At 36.0% G+C, this 22003-nt stretch overlaps 1 protein-coding gene across 2 annotated transcripts in view; it reads left to right on the plus strand.

Annotated features, from left to right (window-relative positions):
- The first annotated feature begins 1379 nt into the window (after positions 1 to 1379).
- The window catches only part of npffr2a (neuropeptide FF receptor 2a), a 30186-nt gene continuing 9562 nt past the window's right edge, over positions 1380 to 22003 (plus strand). For both annotated transcript variants that reach the window (XM_006627126.3, XM_015338952.2), the window contains exons 1-3: positions 1380 to 1571; positions 12405 to 12742; positions 19417 to 19516. In XM_006627126.3, the coding sequence (XP_006627189.1) occupies positions 12412 to 12742; positions 19417 to 19516 (431 nt within the window). In that variant the 5' untranslated portion in view covers positions 1380 to 1571; positions 12405 to 12411. The remainder of the gene's footprint in view (positions 1572 to 12404; positions 12743 to 19416; positions 19517 to 22003) is intronic.

Below are 22003 nucleotides of genomic sequence, written 5' to 3' on the forward strand. Positions count from 1 at the left end.
ACACATCACCATGCATTTGAAAGGGAAAAGAAAAGCAATCGCAAAACACAGGGAGAACGGAAATAGCACAATGAAGGCGCTTGAATCAATGACATGACCTGCGAGTAAGAGATTAGCACTAACCGCCTTCCTACACTACGTATTCACGCCATGGGGAGTCAGTGTTAAAAATATTATAACTGACGTTTTCGGCATGCTCGTATTTGAATTATGCAGTTAGTGATTTACAGATAGATGGTAACCATTGAGAAGGTTAATATAATCGTATGTGTGAATGCATTTAATTGCTAAATCCCAATTAAGTTTTGATGTACAGTAGATTAAAATATTTTATGAATTGATAGCTCGAGTGCATAACGAGGAATTAAGAGAGGTAGACAGTCATTTTCCTAACAAAAACAGACGGGCTTAAATGCTATTAGTTATAAACAACAACTCATTAAACCAATAACGTAGAGAATAATAATCTTAAACTTTATGACTGCTGTATGAAAAAATAAAATAATGAACGATAGAATAAGAATCCACATCAGGACAGTTTACCGTCACAGCTGCACAATCGATCAACTGACTTAAATCTAATGAAAGCAGGAAAATCAGAATCTTTACTTATAAATTAAGAATATACAATGGAAATAGTACAAGATAAGAAAAGATAAAAACTATGGAATTTGTGAAAGCAAAGTGACTTGTTTAGTTGTAAATATTAATGAGATTTGGGGACAAAAGTTTGAAGGTACAATCTAAATACTGGAATGCAAGTTCAACTGAGAACAACTTAAAGCAAGACGCTCCTTGTATGATTTAGTCATTAATCACATTTATTAAAACGAAGTATAACTTTCATTGTACTATCGCCTTTTTTTGGCTTACAGTGCCCTCTTTCGTCGAAGAGAAATATCAAAAACAGCTAAATCTATACTACAAGCAAATACTAGTAAAGTAGGCATAAATCAGTAGGGGAAAATACGTATTATAGTATAATGGCAAACACAAATCAAAAGAAGGGAACAGATTTTCCTGTTTTAGAAAAAAATAACTCGCATTCTTGCCGTTTATAACACTTTTATTATTTGTACTGTATGTAACTACTGTAGCTGCAAATATGGTGTAGACAACAATCAATATTATGCGATAAATTATATTCAATAAATAGCATTTTAGCAATACTTAAAAAATAAAAGAGTTACTATGTGATACATGTGAATAATTGTAACTGTATCAGCATATCTCACCACATGCCAGTGCCAACAATTCTTGATTTATTTGCAGAATTAATCAACCAATTTTAGTCTGTGGTCCAGCCCCTAGCAGTGACGCTAAACTGTGCATCACGCCTTAGAGTGTCTTTTTCTTTCTCCTGGCAGCAGTTAGCACTTTTCATTTTCGCCGTAGAGAGTGTCGGACCTTGACCCCTTTCCTTTATCACGACCGTCAGGCTGAAAATCCGTCATTCCTACAACAATCCTGCTACAGATTAATCATACAGCTTTTAAATACAACTTTTCGTATTTGTAAATGTTGTTTGACTCCCCAGAGCCTTAAAGAGTAAAGTACGGTGTTCGTTCGAGGTAAGAAAAAAAATTACTATTTAAATGAAATGGAGATAAAGGCTGTGTCTGATATGATTGTGGTGATCACAATTAACAGCGTTCTGTACTTCATTACGCGTTTAACGGCAGATGTCATAAGTTTTCTCCTTGAAAAAACTGAAATGTAGTAACTTCTGAATTATCATTATTATTTTATTTTTATTATCACTGTTATTTAGTGTTGTTATCATCAATAAGTATATCTCTACAATACGGTTAATCTTTATCAGATCACTCTACTGACACTGACACTTTGAAATCAGTTCTCATTCATGCAATTTTCTATGTGCTATTGTGCATTTCACGTATAAGAATCAAGTGATATATAGGCGTTTATTAAGGTACCGGCTCTTGCCCTTTACCATTTTACCATTAAATATCTAATTTATTTTATTTTACATTTCATTATTTTAGATATTTGTATAGGTATACTTGCGTGTTCTAACACTCTGTTTTGGATCTAAAAATCTAAAGTTTGATCCTCAAAGCATTAAAACAAACAAAAAATGTTTTTCAGAGCATCAGAATAATCTTTGAAAAACATTTTGTTTATAAAGCAGTACTCTGATTAATCGCAGAATGCATTAATACTGCAAATAGTGTTTGTGTCTTTCATATACAGACCAGCGCGTTTTCAGTTGATGTTTCAGTTTTCTGCAAGATAAAGTCGATCGTTTCGGCCGTACTCTTTGGGTTCCTATGATGCTGTAATTATTTTACAGCATAAAACATGGTTACACATTTTATCTTGAATGCTGTTTATCAAGGGTCTGAATAAGCAGTAACTGTATCATAGGTGTTTCATCCTGTTGATCTGACTGAAAGTTGGCAAAGTGTTTTGCTGCACTAATCTGTATAAAATACTTGAAGTGATCAAGTGGACACCTCATCCAAAAATTGAAAAAGTGTGTACTGTATACTGTTTTAATGATCTTTTAAGGATTTTGGTTTATATTAAACAATGGGGGATAAAGATGGACATAGTAACTACAGTATGTTAACCCAGTCTTTGAATTTGCAGAATGCAGTGATTGACATTAGTTTGCTTTGACAAAATAAGGATGATTACTTTCAATAAATAAATATAAAGTTAGAATTTGTACTGTATGCTACAACAGGTCTGTCATGTTTATCTAAACACTAACCATTCTTTCAGTATGTACTGTATCGTCTGTATTTCAAAGTCTTGCATTGTATAATTGTGACCTGATTATACTGTATATGTTTCTATTTGTGAAATACATTACCCATTGTGGACTGGCATCCTGTTCAGGAAATATTCTGCCTGTGACTGTTGCTTGCTGAGATAAGACAATATCTACAAATGTATGTAAAATGGATGGATGGCTTATCCACTCTTCAATGGCACATCTGGAAATATAATTACAATGTTTTCCACAGTTATTTTTTGTCTTATTTTAAATACAGGATATTATTAGGAAATAACTTAATGGTCTCACTAGAAAGTCTTCATGAGCCTGGCAGGACCATGAAGCTGTAACTGCTGAGCCTTTAGTGAGAGACTGGATGCTGAAAGGAACACTCTCTTTTGCTAATTTCTTATATTGTGATTACCTCTTTATATATTTTAAAGTATATTTACACGCATTTTGAGATGATAATTGGTTGCACTGTGTCCAGTTGGGGGAGTGAGGATGACCTGATAAATCTGCTAAATGAACTGGATGGAGGTAGGTGGGGTTGTCAGAGTGAATGTAAACCCTGGCAGTATGTATAAAGGAATCACTGGATTGTCAGTCTTTTAAAGATGAAAGTAGTTTCCTGCCAGGATGCTTATAGTACTATGTCTGTTTTCCTGGCAGCAACTGAAAAACACCATCATTTTACAGACACATTGCTACATCCTGTTGTTTGTAATTAATTTTTTGACAGTTAATTTTTTGTAATTAATTGTTCTAAACCTACTGAAGACATACAGTACTGTAGTTCCATCCAACTTTGTGAAGGTAACATTTAGTTCCACACTGAATATTATTACTGCTGCATATTGGAAAAGGCAATTACAATTCTCAGTGATTATAAACTTCTATGTCTTCTTTAAACCCTTAAACACTTATTTAAATCCTCCAAGTCAAGAAGATTTCACTGAGCAGTTAAACATCTTTAAACAGTTAAGCATTTTAAACATCTGCTTTCAACTCCAAATAGATATGTATCATGCAAGTAGGATTTTTATTCCCAATATCAGTAATGAATCCTGGAAAATGACTGACTAAAGAGAGATCAATTCATTTTAAAGTTAAATGGTGCTTCAAAGAATTAATTTTATCCACTATTCACTGTCAGTATCTCACAATATATAATATTCATTAATACAATTACTAATTTGGTTTTCCAGTATGTGACAGATTACAGCCTAGAGAAATCTGTATCTTATTATTCCATAAAACTTGTCCAGGGCTGTTTGACAAGCTACATAAAATTGAATTTCTTATACCATAGAAAATACTTTCATATGAGTTTCATGGTTGCCTATGCATATCATAGTGTACATGTATTACATATGGATTTAAAGTGAATACAACTCTTTTTAAAATATAACAGTTCCCTTCACCTGAAATGGTTTGGCCTAGGTCAGTGATTGTGCTTGACACAGGTTACAGGTTATAATGTACTGTATGTGTAGTAAATGAAGGCAAGTTAAACTAATTGACTATAGTGTTACATCCCAGTGTGTAGTCCATGTGTGTTTTTGTTGTTCCACACTTCTGACTTTGATTGTTCTTTGATGGACCCATTGGTCCATCATTACACCATTGTTTACGTATTACATCATCTTCAATTAACTCTCGACCAATCAGAACTCATCTTATTCAGTATATAACATGGAGGTTTTCAGAAGGAAGGAGCCTTTCGTTTGACTTTGGTCCCGCTTGGTTTTGCTTTGCTTCATTTCGCTTTTGGTTTTTGCTTTTGCTTTGTTGGTTTGTTGTTTTGCTTTGCGTGTGTCTGTTTTCATATAGCTTCAGCTTTTGTTGGTTTCTTCATCACTTTGTACTTAAGTTTGTTTGTGTTTATCCTTGTTTCGCCATTACCGTGCCCAAACTGTTCTTTTGTACCCTGTTCCTGTTCTACTACTGTAACTACTCTCATTTTCCCTTATTTGTATTACGAGTTCACTTGTGTATTTGTGTGAACTTTTGTGTATAGGGTTAGTTTAGGTTGTTGGGTATATTCTGCACACATAGTTGATTTTTGAATTAGTCACACTAGTTTAGTACGGGTGAGTGCCGTTTGTCTTGTATGGTTTTGGGTAGTCAGTGGAGGTTAGCTAGGGTGTTTGAGGATGCCGAAGACCGTGTGTTTTGGGTTTTCTTTTGTAGTTAGGTCAGCTTTCCCTCACTTTCTTAGTCAGCTCCATTTTGTTTGTTATTTTCTTTCCTTTGGCACCACTCTAGTTCCCTTACCCTGTGTGTTATTGCATCCTACTTTCATACCAGTCACTTATTCACCTTAAAATATTCACTTTTGCACCAACCCTTGCTGACATGCTTCCTAGTCCCTCACCAGAACCCACCTGCATCCCCCAAAAATTATCCTAAATGTTACACCCCTTTACCCCTAGACACTTGGGGTCATAACAATAGTGTTAAAATGGTACTGTACTCTTGGAATAATTTTAATCATGTTTACACCTTGAGTCAGATTTTCCCTAATCCTATGGGATGGGAAGTTTGCAATCTAGGAAAATGTAGGTAATTATTTCTATTTCATGTTTTATCACTTCTTCGATATAGTAAAGAGAAACGATTTTAAAGTAAAGGATAATAAAAGATAAAATCTATCAAATAGACCTACATTATAGATCATGCAGAGGACAATTGGAAATCTGGGACTTCTGATCACAGATCTAACTGCAGAAGGCTGACAGTTTACTGTAACTCAGAACAGAAGCTTAACATTTGTGAATAGATATGCTCAGTTACAGTCATGGAGGAAGAAATGGATTAAAAAGACTTAATTATGACAGCAATGCCACGCAGGGTTTTTCCATTCAGAAATGGAGTCCTGTTTAATAATTTCTTTCTGTTTTTTAAGATAAAAGTATGTAGCTCATGTGGTAGTGTTTTGCTACATGTTTTTACTATTTATTTTTATAAGAACATAAATGACTATTTTAAATAACTAACTCCATTTTTGTATAATATTATATTTGCACATAAGGTAAGGTGTAATGTATGTTAATTTTAATATAAACTGTTTTATGACTCTGATTTCTTTAATATTATTGTCAGTGACATATGCAAACTTTCTATCATTCTACTCACCCGGCCAAAATGGCTACCACATGCTACCTTAGAGGGCAATCATTTTAGTGGACTGTTTATTTTCTCTTCAATACTTTTCATTTCTGTTTACAAGTTAAAAGTCAATTTAAAAATCAGCAGTATACCACTTTTATTATCCATTGAGTTGTAATCATATTTTCCTGTTTACATTCTAATATGTTGTTTACTCTTGAAACTCAAAATGTATTGTCATGAAGAGTGTTATAACACTCCAAGTGCTGTTGATTTTTCTCAATATTACGGGTTTAGCTTGCATTCCAGTTTATGGATGTTTTACACATCCCAGAAAAGGTTTAAGCTGCAGCTGTTCTTCCTTTCTTTCAGGCGTGACTTTGTTTACTTCAATAATTGAGAGATTTGAAGTGGAATTGAAGCCAACAGGAATGTGGTTATAAGTTAAGAAGTGATTAGCCTGCGAGTTCTGAATACTCATTCTATTTTCTCTCATTTCCGCTTTTTGCTTCAGGCATTTTTTCTGCCATATGTCTCAGGAAATACCTATGCCTCATGAAAAATACTGCTGGTGTTTTCTACAGATTGCAGAATGACCTTGCTTTTTACAAACTGACAAGTAATTCCTGGAACTGTTCATTATTCCCATTTTCTTTTCCAAATAATTTGGAAAAATAGTTAAACGTGGTTGGTATTTCTTATTTCCCCATTTAGTCTAAGTGGTTGTTTTCATATGCTTGTGTATGGTGATTGGAATTATTTACCCTGTAGAGCACGACCAATAGATTCATTCCAGTCATTTAGCTATTAAGACTTGCATCTTGTGCAATAATTATGTGTAAAAGACATTTTCATGTTTTAATATATATTTGTTCTAAATATCTATGTTTTTGAAAATTGCAGCATAAAAATGTTCTTGTAACTGCTCTGAAAACTTTTCAGGTCTCCTGTCATTCAAATTTATGTGACATCCGTAAACCTGAGACCCTTTCTGAAAACTGAAATTGCTCTTTTTTCATTGCTTGAAAATACTTTCTCCAGTGATTAACAACATACAGTTTTAACCCCTGGAATCCCTCACTTTGCATGAGAACAATGAACCACTGAACCAGCAGTACACAAAATAACAAGGCACAATATCAGCTCAAAACAGTTCATTAAATGTTCAGTGGGAGATGGAAGTAACTGTATACATGGACATTTCCATTGGACAGTGACAGATAACTGATGGCTTAGAAAAAAAACAAGTAGTTGTATTAGCTAAAAAGAGCAGACCTGCCACTTAGTTATAGTTTTGATGTGCAACTAGTTATACTGTAGCTTACATATACAGCTAGCAGGTTTACTTTAAAGAGTAATTATAATACAAAATCAACAGCAACACTTCCAAGAGATTGACAGTGGAATCTGGCATTCTGGTAAAAGAACCATAAAATCAGGATTTTCTTAAAGAAGAAACATAAAGCTATTTTCTGCCTTTCATAAGCTACAGTATATGAGTCAATCTCTCATATTAACTGTTCTACCACTAGTGTTGTTTTATTGTGGGATGTCTGAATTTTCTTCACAGGTGTCATTTCTGGTAATTCTAAGACATACTCATAGTGCTAAGCAAAACCAGGTCTTTTGCAATACTGAGCACTTTCTTATACATTACATACTGTAGGAAGCAATTAGGGAACATGCCTTCAGGGCACCTTTGAACAGTGTTGTAAATACAAAACTGACATCATGCTTTAATGTTGAATAGAAAATTGCCAAATTCTGGTTATTAATGTGTAGTATAAGCTACAAAAAGTGAATCTGAAGTTATTCAGTTCACTGTTTATGCAGGCTAGTCCTACTTAAGTTTGGTGATGAATTTTCAAACACTTTGAAGGAAAATGTAATGATCTGAATCTGAAAAATGGCTAATTTAGATGGCATTTCTGCTCGAAAACACATAAATGTCCAGAAGAACTGATTAGTATATGTCAAATGTAGTTGGTTATGGGTGTCCGAGCTCAGTTGAAATGGAAATCGAATTTAGATATCTGCTCCTCTGATGTTTACTTACAACAGGCATTCAACCAAATGCCAGCAACAAGCAAACAATTGGTTGTTTTATTTCCCTTTCTGTGTTTTTTATCTTAATCATAGGTTATATATTTACCTTTGGTCAAAGATTATATATTGTTTGCAAAGCCAAAAGAAAGTTTTACTAAAAATCTTTGCAGAAAGGTGACAAGAAAATTGTCAGTTTCATATTATCGTAGCCTTTTGCATAAATCGAACAAGCTTTCCACCTTTTGTATATGCCAGCAATGGTTTATTAATAAATTAGTAAACCCAATATTAGCTTTGCAGTGTCAAAAAAACCAAAAAAACAATTGTATTGTTAAGAGTAATTTGTCTTTATGAACCTAAATGTGTGGCAGAATTACAGTATGTCAAGTTATATTTTAAGACTCTCCTCTCCAGTAAATATGATATCTGCCATTTTGGTCTTGACTTAAGAACAGTGCACGTCAACTGAAAACTTGCACAGTTTTACAGTTGCATTTGTGCAACGATGAAGCAAGTGTAAGCCGTAATGTGTAGTATGTGCTAGGAATGAGAAAATTCTTAGCTAATTCATTTAGTTATGGTTCTTGCATATGGGCTCAGTTGGATAATTCCCTGCTGAAAAGCCATTGCAGTGTCAGCTAATTTATGAAATAGACTCAATGAGTATCCAAAATACAGGGAAAAGAAACATAAACAGAAGAAAATAAGGCAATTCATAGAATTAACATTGCAAGGCTATAAATGTCCTTAACCTCTAAAAGTACCTCTGTGCACTAATAACAGACATAATAAATGAAAGTTTGTGTGCTACCTACTGTAGGAGTTGTTTAAATATTGTATGTACCATAGAACTAGCTTCCACATGAAAGGATTAGCCAAAGAAGAAATAAATCAGTACTAAAATACTTTTGCCTATAGCCTTGTGGCGTCTTCTTACCCTCCTTTTTCAAAAGTAATATTATTCAGTACTAGTGTCATTATTAGACTTCTTTTTAAACAGGATTTTCAGAGATCTTTATGCAAGCATAAAACAATAAAGAAAACATAATCAGAATTTCTCTCATTTGGTAGAATAAAGAAGAAAAAATATTATATGAATAAGATATTATTATTAATTATTGTTAGGACATATAATAAGGACTCTTTAAAGCTCCAAATTTCTGGTTTGATCTTAGACATTATTATAATGATAATACTGTGCTCTCTTTAATATTGTTAATAAAGGAGAAGAGATTAGGAATGGGAGCTCTGAAAGAGGCTAGCTGCACTGAATCCCAATCTTTCTGCAGCAGATACACCTGTCTGTACTGTCATAATCTTATATCTCAAGTTGTTTGTATTGTCCAAGTTATTAAAGAAAACCATTTTAACTTTCATTTGCTTTATTAAAATATACAATTTTCCAGTTATGTAGGTCATGTAGCAAATTAGATCAGATCTGACAAACAGGAAGACGTGGTGAATCAGTGTGACCATGTTCACTTTGGAGGCGGTAGTGTGATGATCTTGTAGTGCATCTGGAACACCATTATGAATTTTACCTTTTTGGACAGTAGTATATGATGGAAATGTATGGAGTACACACATAACATGCACCAAGATAAATAGTGTAACTCATCATGGCACATGGTCTGGTATACAGTAAAACCTGTACTGTAATCAGCACTGTAGGGGCATTTTCTTCCTATCCTATTTGAAAATCTGGTCAGATTGGTTCTGTAGTGTCCTAGTGTCATTAATGTCATAGATGAGCATATGGAACCCTATTAAATAAGAGTACCAGTTTTTATGCTGTATTGCCTGTTTAAATACATAATATAAGACCTAATATTAAAACACTTTAGGTGTTTAACTCTCCATTGCTTCCTATGGAAATTTAAGCAAATCGTGTGTTTTGAAAACAGGACAACAGAGTGCATATTGCTATTTGTCTGAAACAATCAGTGTTTGTTTGTGCTTTTCTTAAAATTATTTCTGCCTGAATTTATTATTTAATACATTCGGGGAGTCAAAGTGACTGATCGGAACCTTATTTCAGGGTGACTAAATCCAATTACAAAAATCATGGCTGATAACAAATAAACATGTATCACCTTGTTTTACTGTATCTTGTGTATATAGAAGATGCATTTTCTTGTGGAATTATTTTCTGTAAACAAATTCATTCAATCTAGCCATCTACTTCTGAAAATATGCCATATACAGGTATGCGTCATTACACAATCAATTATATAAAGAGCTTGGATCTTCCTGACTAACCAATAGAAGCTCCATTCACCCACTAAGTTTTAAAAAGGAGGTTTGAAATTGTCTTAAGGGAATAACTAGATACCTACATACAAGAGATTCTAATGCCATCAACCCTTCTAGATCTTTCTTTCAATAGTCACAAATTCTTAATCTTAGTCCTTGTAAATTCCTCATTCTCATACTTATTAAACCCTCCCTGACACCAAAACTACAAGTCTTGGTGCTGCTGCTGCTGCTGCTGTTGTTGTTGTAGTTGTTTCTGCTACACCAGTATCTAAACTCCTTATATTTATTTCTAAAATCTCACTTTCTTCCATTCCTGCAAGATCCTAAACACACATGCTAGCACAGGGTGTTGCCAATTTCCCACAGAGCCATGTTCTATTCTATCTGTGGAATTTCCTTCACATTGAATGCCAATTACTCAATTAAGACAGGTTTGTCTAATTTTCACTCAAATACTGTATATTAAAGCCCCCACGTTCACATAATCACACTGGGACTGTTCTCTCTAGACCAGAATTTCCTAAACCAATTCTCACAGGTCACAAAGCACACAGTGCTGCAGGAGGTGCAGTCCTTCAGTTGAGATACAGTATACAGTATATCCTACAGTATGTCTTGACAACTTTGTCATTAAAGATACCATGGCACTGTTCAGAAAAGTAGGTGGAGACCTACAGTATCTATAAAAAAAACCTTGACTCAATTAGTGTAACAGTTCCCCCTTAGCATGTAGCAGGAGCAACCTGCACATAAACCATCTCTTAATATGGGAGATCAGGTGGCGAACTGATCAATCCTGATGATAAAATACCGTTCAAACCCTGTACTGTCTGTACCAGTGCATTCCTAACTCTTACTTCAAAATGAAATACAGTAACAGTCAATCCTGTTTAGGCCAGGCTTCTCTACCTGTCTTCTTTCTTACCCACTGGTAAGAAAGTTGGCAAGACAACAACTGAGGCTGTTACTGATAGTAGTAAGTCTTAGTTTCCAGTTTTGGAATATTTTCACACCTTTGAATTTGCCACAAGAAAATCTCACTCTGAGATCTAAGGTCTAATCATAAAAGAGACTACGAATGTCTGAGAAGATAACTTCTGTCTACTCTTATTGTTCTTTTATAGGGAATCAGCATCTGGTGGTGCATTCAAGTCCTTAATATCCTTTTGAGAAAGTCATAATTTCTTGTTTTGGGAGTGTCTCAGCATTGCTCTTTGGCAGCTCAACCCCAATTCTATACTCCCTTTCTGTCTGCATGTTACTGGCTTTTAATATGGAGCATAATGACTGACCTACAGTACTTCACGTAGTGTGGTGATCCTTCAGAATGGAAAGTAATGTACTATATAACTATAATTATTCAATCTAGATTGTCTGTTGCACTGATATTCAAATGGGCAATTAGGAAAATAATATGTTTCCGTTTTTTCTCTTTATTACTTTGGAAATGAAAAACTAAACTAATTGGAACTGTTTATAGTTATGATATTGCTTTGCATTCATTAGTTACTGTACTTTGAACTTTGAAAGTTATTTTAGGAGAAGGTAAAGGAGGTCAAAACTATAATCCTATTAGTGATATTCTGCCTAAATCCTTCCACTTGGGTAATTGTGTCATTATGTGAAGTGAATAAATTTCTTCCAGAGACTGTTATTATAAAGAACAAGTTAATATTGGATCTTGATGTCAATATTACATCAGTTTTCAAATTTCATGCATTGTTTTCTGTAAATTGTGAATGTGTTTTAAGTTTTACATGTTCCATATTGGTAACCAGTATGCACAGTATTGTGTCAACTTGTTAAAACCTATTTAAATTGTTAACTTATGATTGATGTTGGTGTTAAACTATTATGAAGTGAGAACATAGTATGAACTCAATTTAATCTCTTCATCACTTATTTTGCACTTGACGATAACGCATTAGAGTCTGAAATTGTACTGGATTTCCTTCTAAAATTTCAAGAAAGAATGATACTGCATGTGTTCTACCACTTATAAAAGAAAAACCATGGTTTGTGGTTTAGTTCTGTTTCTGTTGAAAAACCGTGGTTTAGTTCTGTTTTTAAGTTCCTGTTTTTAATATACAGGTTACTTTTATTGGTATTTTATTGGTATGTATGAATATTCTTGTCATACAAACAGTGCCAGTTATCAATGTAGATCAACTTTATTCTGTTCATTAAGAATAATAAAAAAATAAATGAAAGTGTTGAGTAAATAAAACATTCATCTTTTGTTTTTCAGGTCCAAAATGAATACACAGTTGGATCCAAATATATCATATATTGACAGAAAGAGTTGGCATTTTGAGAACAATTCCCAGGAATACTTTTATCCTCCATACAATACTACCTATGTTGGATTTTACCTCCATCAGCCTCCTGTGGCAGCTGTTTTCATTGTCTCCTACCTTCTTATTTTCCTGGTGTGCATGGTTGGGAATGGAATTGTTTGCTTCATTGTGCTCAGAAGTAAACACATGCGAACTGTCACCAATCTCTTCATCTTGAATCTTGCCGTCAGTGACCTGCTAGTTGGAATATTTTGTATGCCAACAACCCTGTTGGATAATATCATTACTGGTAAGTAGACTGAATAGGATCACACTCCTAATGCCATGGAGGAAATGAAAACAACTTTTTAAATGGAATTTCAGATGGCAGTGGTGTTTTACTTAATCCTTCAAATAATATTAATTGGTTAAACATATTTTTTTTCATACCTTGTGTTTGGCAAATGCCAGTTTATAGTTAACCTTCTTGACATCATGTCTCCATGGAGAAGTATAGACAGAAACATGTACAGTATAAACCCTCCAAGCTAGATGCATTACTTTTCTGTAATTCAGAAGGAGCACAGAAACCAGTACCACAGCATTAGAAGTAATCTCTGTGCAGTAAAATGATAATACCCCATCTGACAGTTTTTCATTTAATCTGGGCAGAACCCTAACGCAACATCCCAGGAGATAGTTCTGCTGGGATAGTAAGCGGATTCCAAACCTTCAATAATAATAATAATAATAATAATAATAATAATTGCTTACACTTATATAGCGCTTTTCTGGACACTCCACTCAAAGCGCTTTACAGGTAATGGGGACTCCCCTCCACCACCACCTATGTGCAGCATCCACCTGGATGATGCGACGGCAGCCATTGTGCGCCAGAACGCTCACCACACATCAGATATCAGTGGGGAGGAGAGCAGAGTAATGTAGCCAATTCATAGATGGGGATTATTAGGAGGCCATGATTGGTAAGGGCCAATGGGAAATTTGGCCAGGACGCCGGGGTTACACCCCTACTCTTTTCAAGAAACACACTTTTTTTTAATGATTTTTAATGACCACAGAGAGTCAGGACCTCGGTTTTACGTCTCATCCGAAGGACGGCACCTGTTTACAGTATTGTGTCCCCGTCACTATACTGGGGCATTAGGACCCACATGGACCACAGGGTGAGCGCCCCCTGCTGGCCCCACTAACACCTCTTCCAGCAGCAACCTTAGTTTCTCCCAGGAGGTCCCCCATCCAGGTACTGACCAGGCTCACACCTGCTGAGCTTCAGTGGGTTGCCAGTTGTGAGTTGCAGGGTGATGTGGCTGCTGGCTAATGAAAAATTAGCCAGCAGCCACAATTTTTCAATGAAAAATTGCCAACAAATTTGATCAAAATAATGATAATGTTAACATGTGCCTAAATGGAACAACTTTATTATAGCTGTAACTAACAGGAAAAATACTAACATTACAAATAATCCTTACAAAGCGTAGTACAGTTTGGATGTATGGGTGTAATGGAATGTAACAGAAGACACTGTATACTGTAGTTAATCCCATACTATAGCACAAATGAATGTAATTTTATTTACAAATACACACATTTTTAACCAGGTGCTCAGCAAACAAATAAACCCATGATGCTTATGTAATGCCACAGCCAGTTAGAGCCATGAGGGTGGTGATTTGTCAGAACCTAGGTGCAAAAGACCGGAGAGTGACAGAATACCCGATGAGACCTCACTGATTGAGAGCACGAGTTCTTTGGGACAGAGAGAAAATGAACAGGAAACAGGAGGTGGTAATAGAATAATTGATTATTACTAAATCAGCTCAGGCCAGCAAGTAATGAGAAGGAAAACTGAAAAATGTAAAAAGAACTGGCCGGCAGAGCGAGGATGGCCCCAGCCGGACAGCAGGAAAAGAAACCAAGTGAGGTGCGATGGTCTGGGAGATGCTGGCTCTCTGTATTCCTGGTGACCAACAAGACGCTGGCATAGCAAAGTGCCAGCCCCGAGTTAAACATCTCATCCCAGCCTGCTGACGAAGGAACCGGCTGCCAAGCCTTCAGAAGGAGGAGGGCTGCACAAGAGGCAGCCTTCTAAGTAGCCAGAGATGCAGGCTGGCAAGCCCTGGCAATCCCAGAGGCCAATGCGCTGGACAGGGAAAAAAAGAAGAGCCTCCTCAGGGCACGGCTATACCTTTCCCTGTAGGCTTAACAGACAGGAGGGGTCTCACTGAACTGATGAGGTAGGACATCCCCATTCAGTGTTCTTTTCAGGGGACCCAGGAGCCAGTGATTCACAGTGCATGTCCTTATGGGGGGCCTCCTTTGAGACTAGGACAGACGTGCACTATCAGCTCGGTCTCCCAGGTTCAACTCTCTGACGTGCCACCCGGGTGCGAATACCCTGGCACCCTTTGGACCAACTAGAGGACAAATCTGTAACAGACAGGAGGTAATGGACCTGCCCTAACTTCCCTCTCAACTCCCAGATCACTGGGTCAGCACTGTCGTATGGAGCAGTCCCAGTCAGGCCCAGGAACAGGAATCCTCAGGGAGTTCAGGCTAACAGAGAGATGTTCTCCAGACAACGCGGAAACAGGATGCCTGGCAACCCAGGAAGGAAAAGAAGGCTCTGCTAGGACACTAGAAGGAAACTGCACAAAAACAAAGGAGCAACAGAGAAGAAACTAAAATATTAGGTCAGGACTCTACAAAGCTAGGATGGGGCTGCTGAGTAGCAGGGATAAAGGCTGCACAAGCTGCACCCTGGGGTCCTGGACAATGGATGCTACCTCCTGAAAGTGGGATGGAACCACAGGAGACGGAGGGCAGCAGAAAGTCCAGGGTGGAGGCCAGAAGCCATCATGCAGTCAAGTTTGGGAGTTGTAGTGCAAAGTGGAGTGGTCCTGGGCTAGAGCCAGAATAGACTGAAATGGAGCTCTGCAGTGCAGAGTGATGTCCTGGAAGACTGGAATGGGAGTTAGAGCAGACTGGAATAGAACACTGCAGGGTGGAGTCCTGAACTGAAATCAGAGCAGACTGCTTGAGTGGCAAAAAATGAGGGTGGTCAGTGTCCAGCCCAGAGATCTCAATGCAGGTGAATTAGCCCATCTACAGGAATTGGACAGCCAAGGCTTTGGAGCGGAATCCAGTGCCGAGATCTCAGAAAAACAGGAGGACACTCGGGTATCTTGGTCTTGGAGCAGAATCCTGTTCCGAACAGGAATTCAGCTTCGGAGAGGAATCTTCCGCAAGGGGTGCAAACAGGCTAGCACTCCAAGGTGAGATGACCACCCTAAGTAGCTACTGAAGAATCTGCCCGACGAACAGAAAATGATGAACTGGAACATAAAATCTATGTTTCATATCAATAGCTCACTCGATAAATGTAACATTATTTTTATATATTTAAATAGTGGCAAGCTTGTTGATTTCTTGAGTAATGTCAGTATTGTTCCTAGGGATAACAGGCCGTATCTTTGATTTGCTCTTGACAAACCTAATGGAAGACAACATGTTGAGATAATATGGTGAGCATTTCAGGGTAATACAGGGCATACAGGGTGATGAAAGTATAATGATGTGGGAAGGAGTTTCCTTTAACATAAAAGCACCTTTGATGCAGATATTGTATATAGACAACATCCAGGTTTTCTATGCTTTCAAACCAATCCAGCAGCTTTGATTTTCCAGTAGGATGAAGCAATCCATCGCACTTCAAGACAACACTGTCAAGATCTGTGCATAAACGGCATATTCTTCTGAGAGCTGTAGTAAATACATTAGAGTTATTTGCTAGTGCCATCAACAGGAGATGATCTTGACTTTTCAGCCTTTTCTAGCTGGCTACAGGAAGAATGGCTGACCATATCTCAGTAGTCTTATTAGGGACTGTTGTTTTGTATTTGTGGAAATACTGATTTCCTCTTTGTGGCATCCACCATCCTAAATCTCTAATTGCTTTGGTGATGCAATATTGTGGAATAGTGAAAAAAAATCCCATCCATTTAAGGAGTAATTTAGTCCCAAGCAGGATCTTTTATTTGCAGGGCTCTGAAAGTCACAGATTTGTAAATATATGTAAAAACTAGTAGAAAATATATATCTGGTTATGGCTCAATATTACCTGGCTACAGGGGGTAAAACATATATACACAAGCACAGTAAGTTTGTGTGATGACACGATAAGTTGAGTTCTGTAATTTATTTACCCCTTTCTACAATTATTTACACTCCCTTTATTTTAAAGTTAGAGAAATGTTTTTTCTAATAAGTACTTAATGTTATTCTCCAATTATTAAAGAGCTTTTCCAAGTTTGGTTTAAACAGTATTTGTGGATCTGCATAGTAACTTAAGAAATCCACTGAGGCATAATGGACAGACTGAATGCAGAGAGTACTTAACAGAAAGCTGAGATCAAATTGGCAAGAAATTGGCGAAACGTGGATGAAAGCACTTAAGCCTGTAAATATTAATTATTTTTACTAATATAGAAATTCAGATTAATTTTACATGAATTATCCCTTAATTTTTTTTTAATATTGACTTAACCACTTTATTGGCTCTCATATTTGAGACTAACATTAGAGGAATATACAGTGCAGTATTACACCTTAACAGAGCTAAATTATCCATATTATTAGGAGTCTTTTGAATATAATTGCAAAATTACATTTTTTACCATATAGATGTTTAACTCAGTTTTGCCATTTTTACTGTATTTGGCATGGTAGTAAGCACTGCTGCTCTTGGGTGCTGGGTTTGGTTCCAGCTTGGAGAGCCTTCTGTATGATGTTTGCACATTCTCCTAGTGGTTGCGTGGGTTTTTGCTTTGTTTCTGTGCCCTGTGGTAGACTGGTGTTCCTGTCCAGGGTGTTTCCTAGCTTGTGCCTATTGTCTGCCAGGTCAGACGTGGAGCTTGACCTGTACTGGACTAAGATGTTTTTGAAAATGGTAAGAAGAATCTTTCTGTATTCGATAAACTTTGGTTGGTGTTAACTAACATTTGAATGGTTATTAATATTACTAAATGTAGATGTAGATACGGCTGACCTCTCATCAAAGAACTAAAATAAAAAAAATAAAGGTGTTTAATTATTTGGCAGACACTGTTCAGACAGTGTGCTAATAAAATGGGCTTCAGGACCAAGTAGATAGTAATATTATACTTAATTAAAATGGTAAATGCCATAATGAATGATAACAATGCACTAAAAATGTTTTTACAATTTTTAATTGCACAAAATATGGTGGATAAAAATGGGGTTCTTATGAAACCAAAATAAAGCCTTATCGAACTCCCCCATTAGAATTTCCTTCTGATTTAACTTGCATTACCCAGTGAATACCAGTCTTTGAAGTAACAACTTGTGTGATCTTTAGTTATACATTCCATAACACTAAAGTACTTCAAAGCAGCTAATAAAAGGTTTTCCATGCTTCTTTTACTATATTCATGCTTTAGGAAAAGGTTCCTTGGCTGGCCTCTTTTTTGAAAATCTTATATAGCTAAAAAACGTCTGTGGGTTAAGTTGAAAAGGATATGAAACACCAAAATATTCACTCCCATTATTCACTTAAACTTTCAGCGACTGGAACTTGAACCATGTAATGGCATTTACAATGACTTTTCAGGCTTCTACACAGTTTATCTGTGAAGCACAGTACCTTCTCATGATACGGGAGTTATTTCCTCACAGAAATTGTTTTAGAAACCCATTGAAAACAAATAATCCTTTAGAATATTCAGCGACAAAATCAAAATCGGTTTCAGAATTAATAGTAATATTCATATTCAATAGACTACGAAATAACTACGAATGATCGATTACATTACTAAAGATAATGGTTGCATTTACATTTCCTCCATCCCACATATTTAAAGTGTTGTAGTGAGTGCACCGTAAAGACATAGTGTACATAGTGGACTAGGGACTTGCTTTTCTGTGATGTATGTGAAAGCTATGTAGATAGAATTTAAATTTGATAGTTAATTTTTTTGGCAAAATGTGCATGTTCTGAAGCTTATTATAACTATTAGAAAGGGAATTCCATTATCAGTTCAATGTGGAAAAGATAGTGGTGAATTTGCATTTGCTTTAAGGTGTTCATGATAATTAAAAATAAGAGAACTGTCATAATGTGATATCTGTGATTTTGTAACTTATTTTATTGAATGCCAGTTACTCTGTAATTATTTCTCAAAAATAGTAAACAGCCTGGATAAACGTTTTCTTTTTTTCATAAATAATTATGACAAAATATACAGAAATGTCCTAGGGCACAAAATATTATTAGCGTAGACTGACGTACATGTTAAATGTAAATTGTGACTGTTCTCTGACATAATACAATTAACTAGTTTATTTTCTGACGTATACAGGATGTTGCGGTGCCAAATTTAAATCTGGCAAGAACAATTTAATTATTTTGTTCTTTTCACTCGGCAGTTTTCCTTTATTCAGAAACAATTTCCTGCTGAAACTTTGTAATCTTATTTTAAGAAACAGTACAAAAAGTAGTCTTCTGGTTTTATGAATATGTAAAGTGGAATATACTATATTAATGGCAAGGAATATCTGCCACTTGGTCAATTAGAGCTGATTGATACAATAAATGAGTTTGATTAGCTACTACAGAAGCTCATATTGGCCCGTAGTTAACCATTAATTATCGTGATCACAATTGTGTAGATTTTGATCAATGTGAATTAAATGACATGTTAAAATAGACTGTTAAATGACATGCCTGTTTTCCTCTGTCCATACCTAAGATGTATTAATAACAGTCAAAGTTAATACAGAAAACACAAGACGTTTATACAGCAGTTATCTTTCTAGATTAATTACCCCGAAGAAGCTGCACAAGTTAGAAAAGGCATCTTCTGATTTTTTTTTAAATTTTCTCTGAACCTATACAATATGTGCCTGTCACAGTACTGTACATGTGTGTCTTTTTGTTTTTAACAGGATGGCCATTTGGAAGTCTGGTGTGCAAAATGAGTGGGATGGTCCAAGGAATATCAGTTTCTGCATCTGTCTTTACTTTAGTTGCAATTGCTGTTGACAGGTAATTTAGATTTTTAAATACCAAGATGCATATATCAAGTGTTTCGTAACACCTCGTGACTTGCAAAAAACTAGTTCACAAAAGCATAGCAGCACTGATTGACAGAGAGATTGAATGTGGCATTTCTTGTTGCAATTTGAAAAAGTTGTAAAAATAATTATAATGTACTCGGGTACAACTGATAGAAAAAATTACGTTCTACGTTTCTGTCGATTAGATATTCAACTTGTTATTTAAAAATAAAGAAATTGTGCTTAAGCCACAGTTGTAGGAGGCCATGAATATTGTCACAATTTGGTCACTTGATTCATCCTCACAGCAAAAATTGCCTTGAGGATAACAAAAAGCATGAACATGAATTTCTCTTGCTGCCTACTATCATATTCTCACATGAGACATAAAGCATCAATCCTTTTACCCCTGTGACACTTCAGTGACAGCTCTGATCAATAACTGTTGAACTGAAAGAAAAAAACAGCTTTATCATTTTAATGGTATACACAAATCAGTATTGTATTATAACAACATTCCACATATATAAATAGAAAAGAAATATTATATATAATTCGATTATAGAATGAAATTAGAAGCTGCAATGTACTGTAAGAAAGAGTCCATTATTGTAACAAAGGAGCTAGAAAAATGATTCCAACTATGCATTTGTAATACTGTTATGTTTATATAATATTTTTTTAAATATTTCAATTATTGTATAAAATGTGTTCAAATACATTTGAATGGAATTCGACTTTTTATTACACAGCTTTTGCCAATTTTTACTCTATCCAGTTTTTGAGAAGTGTTGCAGATTCCCTTGATTTGTTTTGCTTTATCTAATAAAATGATTTAGATTCTGCTATATGCTACATACCTCCTGCTCTTAAATAACCTAATAATACATGGTTCCAATATAGTTACTCATCTTAGTAAAATAAATTATAGAAGTATCTTGCATTGTTGAAAATCCCGAGGGTGTGTTTGTGTCCATGGGAGGTTTCTGGTAGTGGTCCCATTAAGTACATTGCAGTCCACTGGATAGGTTCCTCGTTAATCATGAGTAGCTACGGTGGACTGCACAGTTTGGGTTTGGGGCAGTTTAACTGACTACTGGGGCAATCAAAGAGATAAGAATTGACCTCTTCACAAACCCCCAGTAATTATTGTTCTAATACCTCAGTTCAGGTCAGCTCAGTTTATTGCCATATGCACAACTGCATAGAAATGCAAAGGAACAAGTAATACGTTTATTCCATGCTGAAAAAAAGAAGAAAGAGAACACAACGTTTCGGCCGTTGAGCCTTCTTCAGGTGTGAGAGAGACAGGACAGTAGACAAAGGTAAAGTAGCGGGAGAACAAAGGTTGGGAGGGAGGAGAAGTGAGAGGCGGGAGCAGGGGACAGAAAGAGAGACCAATCAAGAGGTGTGAAGTCAGATTGGGTGCAGAGAGGTGTGAAATGAAGAGAAACTGTTCCTCCATTTAGGTAGATTTTATTAAAACTGTGTCTCTTATACTGAGCTTCAATCCAATGGCTCAGGTCCTCTGATAGAGAAGCACTACAGAGACGTGTGCCTCCAGCATCTAGGCACCTAAACATCTGAATCTTTCTTCAATGCCAGTGCCTTTGGGTCCATTTTTATAGCCGAATCATCTATGCTCCCTTTTCCTTATGGCCCCAGGGGCTCCACAATAACCCCAAAGTATCCTTGTATTTCAGCAGACAGCTCTTTGATAGCTTTGTGTCATTCGAGCACAGGCTAAGCAAAAGACTTTGGGTCAGACTGGCCAGCACTCAGCATTAATTCTGCTGACAGGATGTACGGTATAAGTATTGATCTAATACTAATTTTCACACAACCTATTTTGGGGGTCCCAAGATAGGTGGGATGGATGTTTCAAATACGATTCTTTGTCATCTTTTGTAATATATGTACAGATTGCATATCTACTGCATATCACTATTGTTACCCCTGGTGTCAAACATTTGAACAAGGCCCAGCAAATATCTGATGTCAGTGCCTGGTGTTTATTAGAAGCCTTGTGTTGTGCAATAATATATGCCTGCAGGTTCTGCTTGGCTAGACTCTGTTAACTTCCTGCTTTGAGACAATGGACTGAAAGAGAACTTTAACAAATGTAGGTTATATATACAGTATAATAAAAGATAAACCACTAGGGGTGCTATCCAGAAGCTGCCTCCACTTGTGAAACATTTTCCCTCTAAAGTAGATATCAATAGTTGTCTCTAAATGTTTAAATAAAGCTGTCCTTTCATGGTTTTTTAAAACAATATTTGCTCATGAAGATAATTAGAATGTCAGCAAACTCAAAAAGAATGAAGTTTGTCTTATCTTGTAATTGTACTAGTTTAATTCATTCTGAGAGTAACATTGTTATATTTGCACTTGCATACAGCCTTCTCAATACAGCTTTACAAGAAAACAAAAAGGAGCTTTCACAGTGCTGTTTGAATCTATGAATCAAGACACC

Source organism: Lepisosteus oculatus, chromosome 3, assembly GCF_040954835.1.
Source record: "Lepisosteus oculatus isolate fLepOcu1 chromosome 3, fLepOcu1.hap2, whole genome shotgun sequence".
NCBI lineage: Eukaryota > Metazoa > Chordata > Actinopteri > Semionotiformes > Lepisosteidae > Lepisosteus > Lepisosteus oculatus.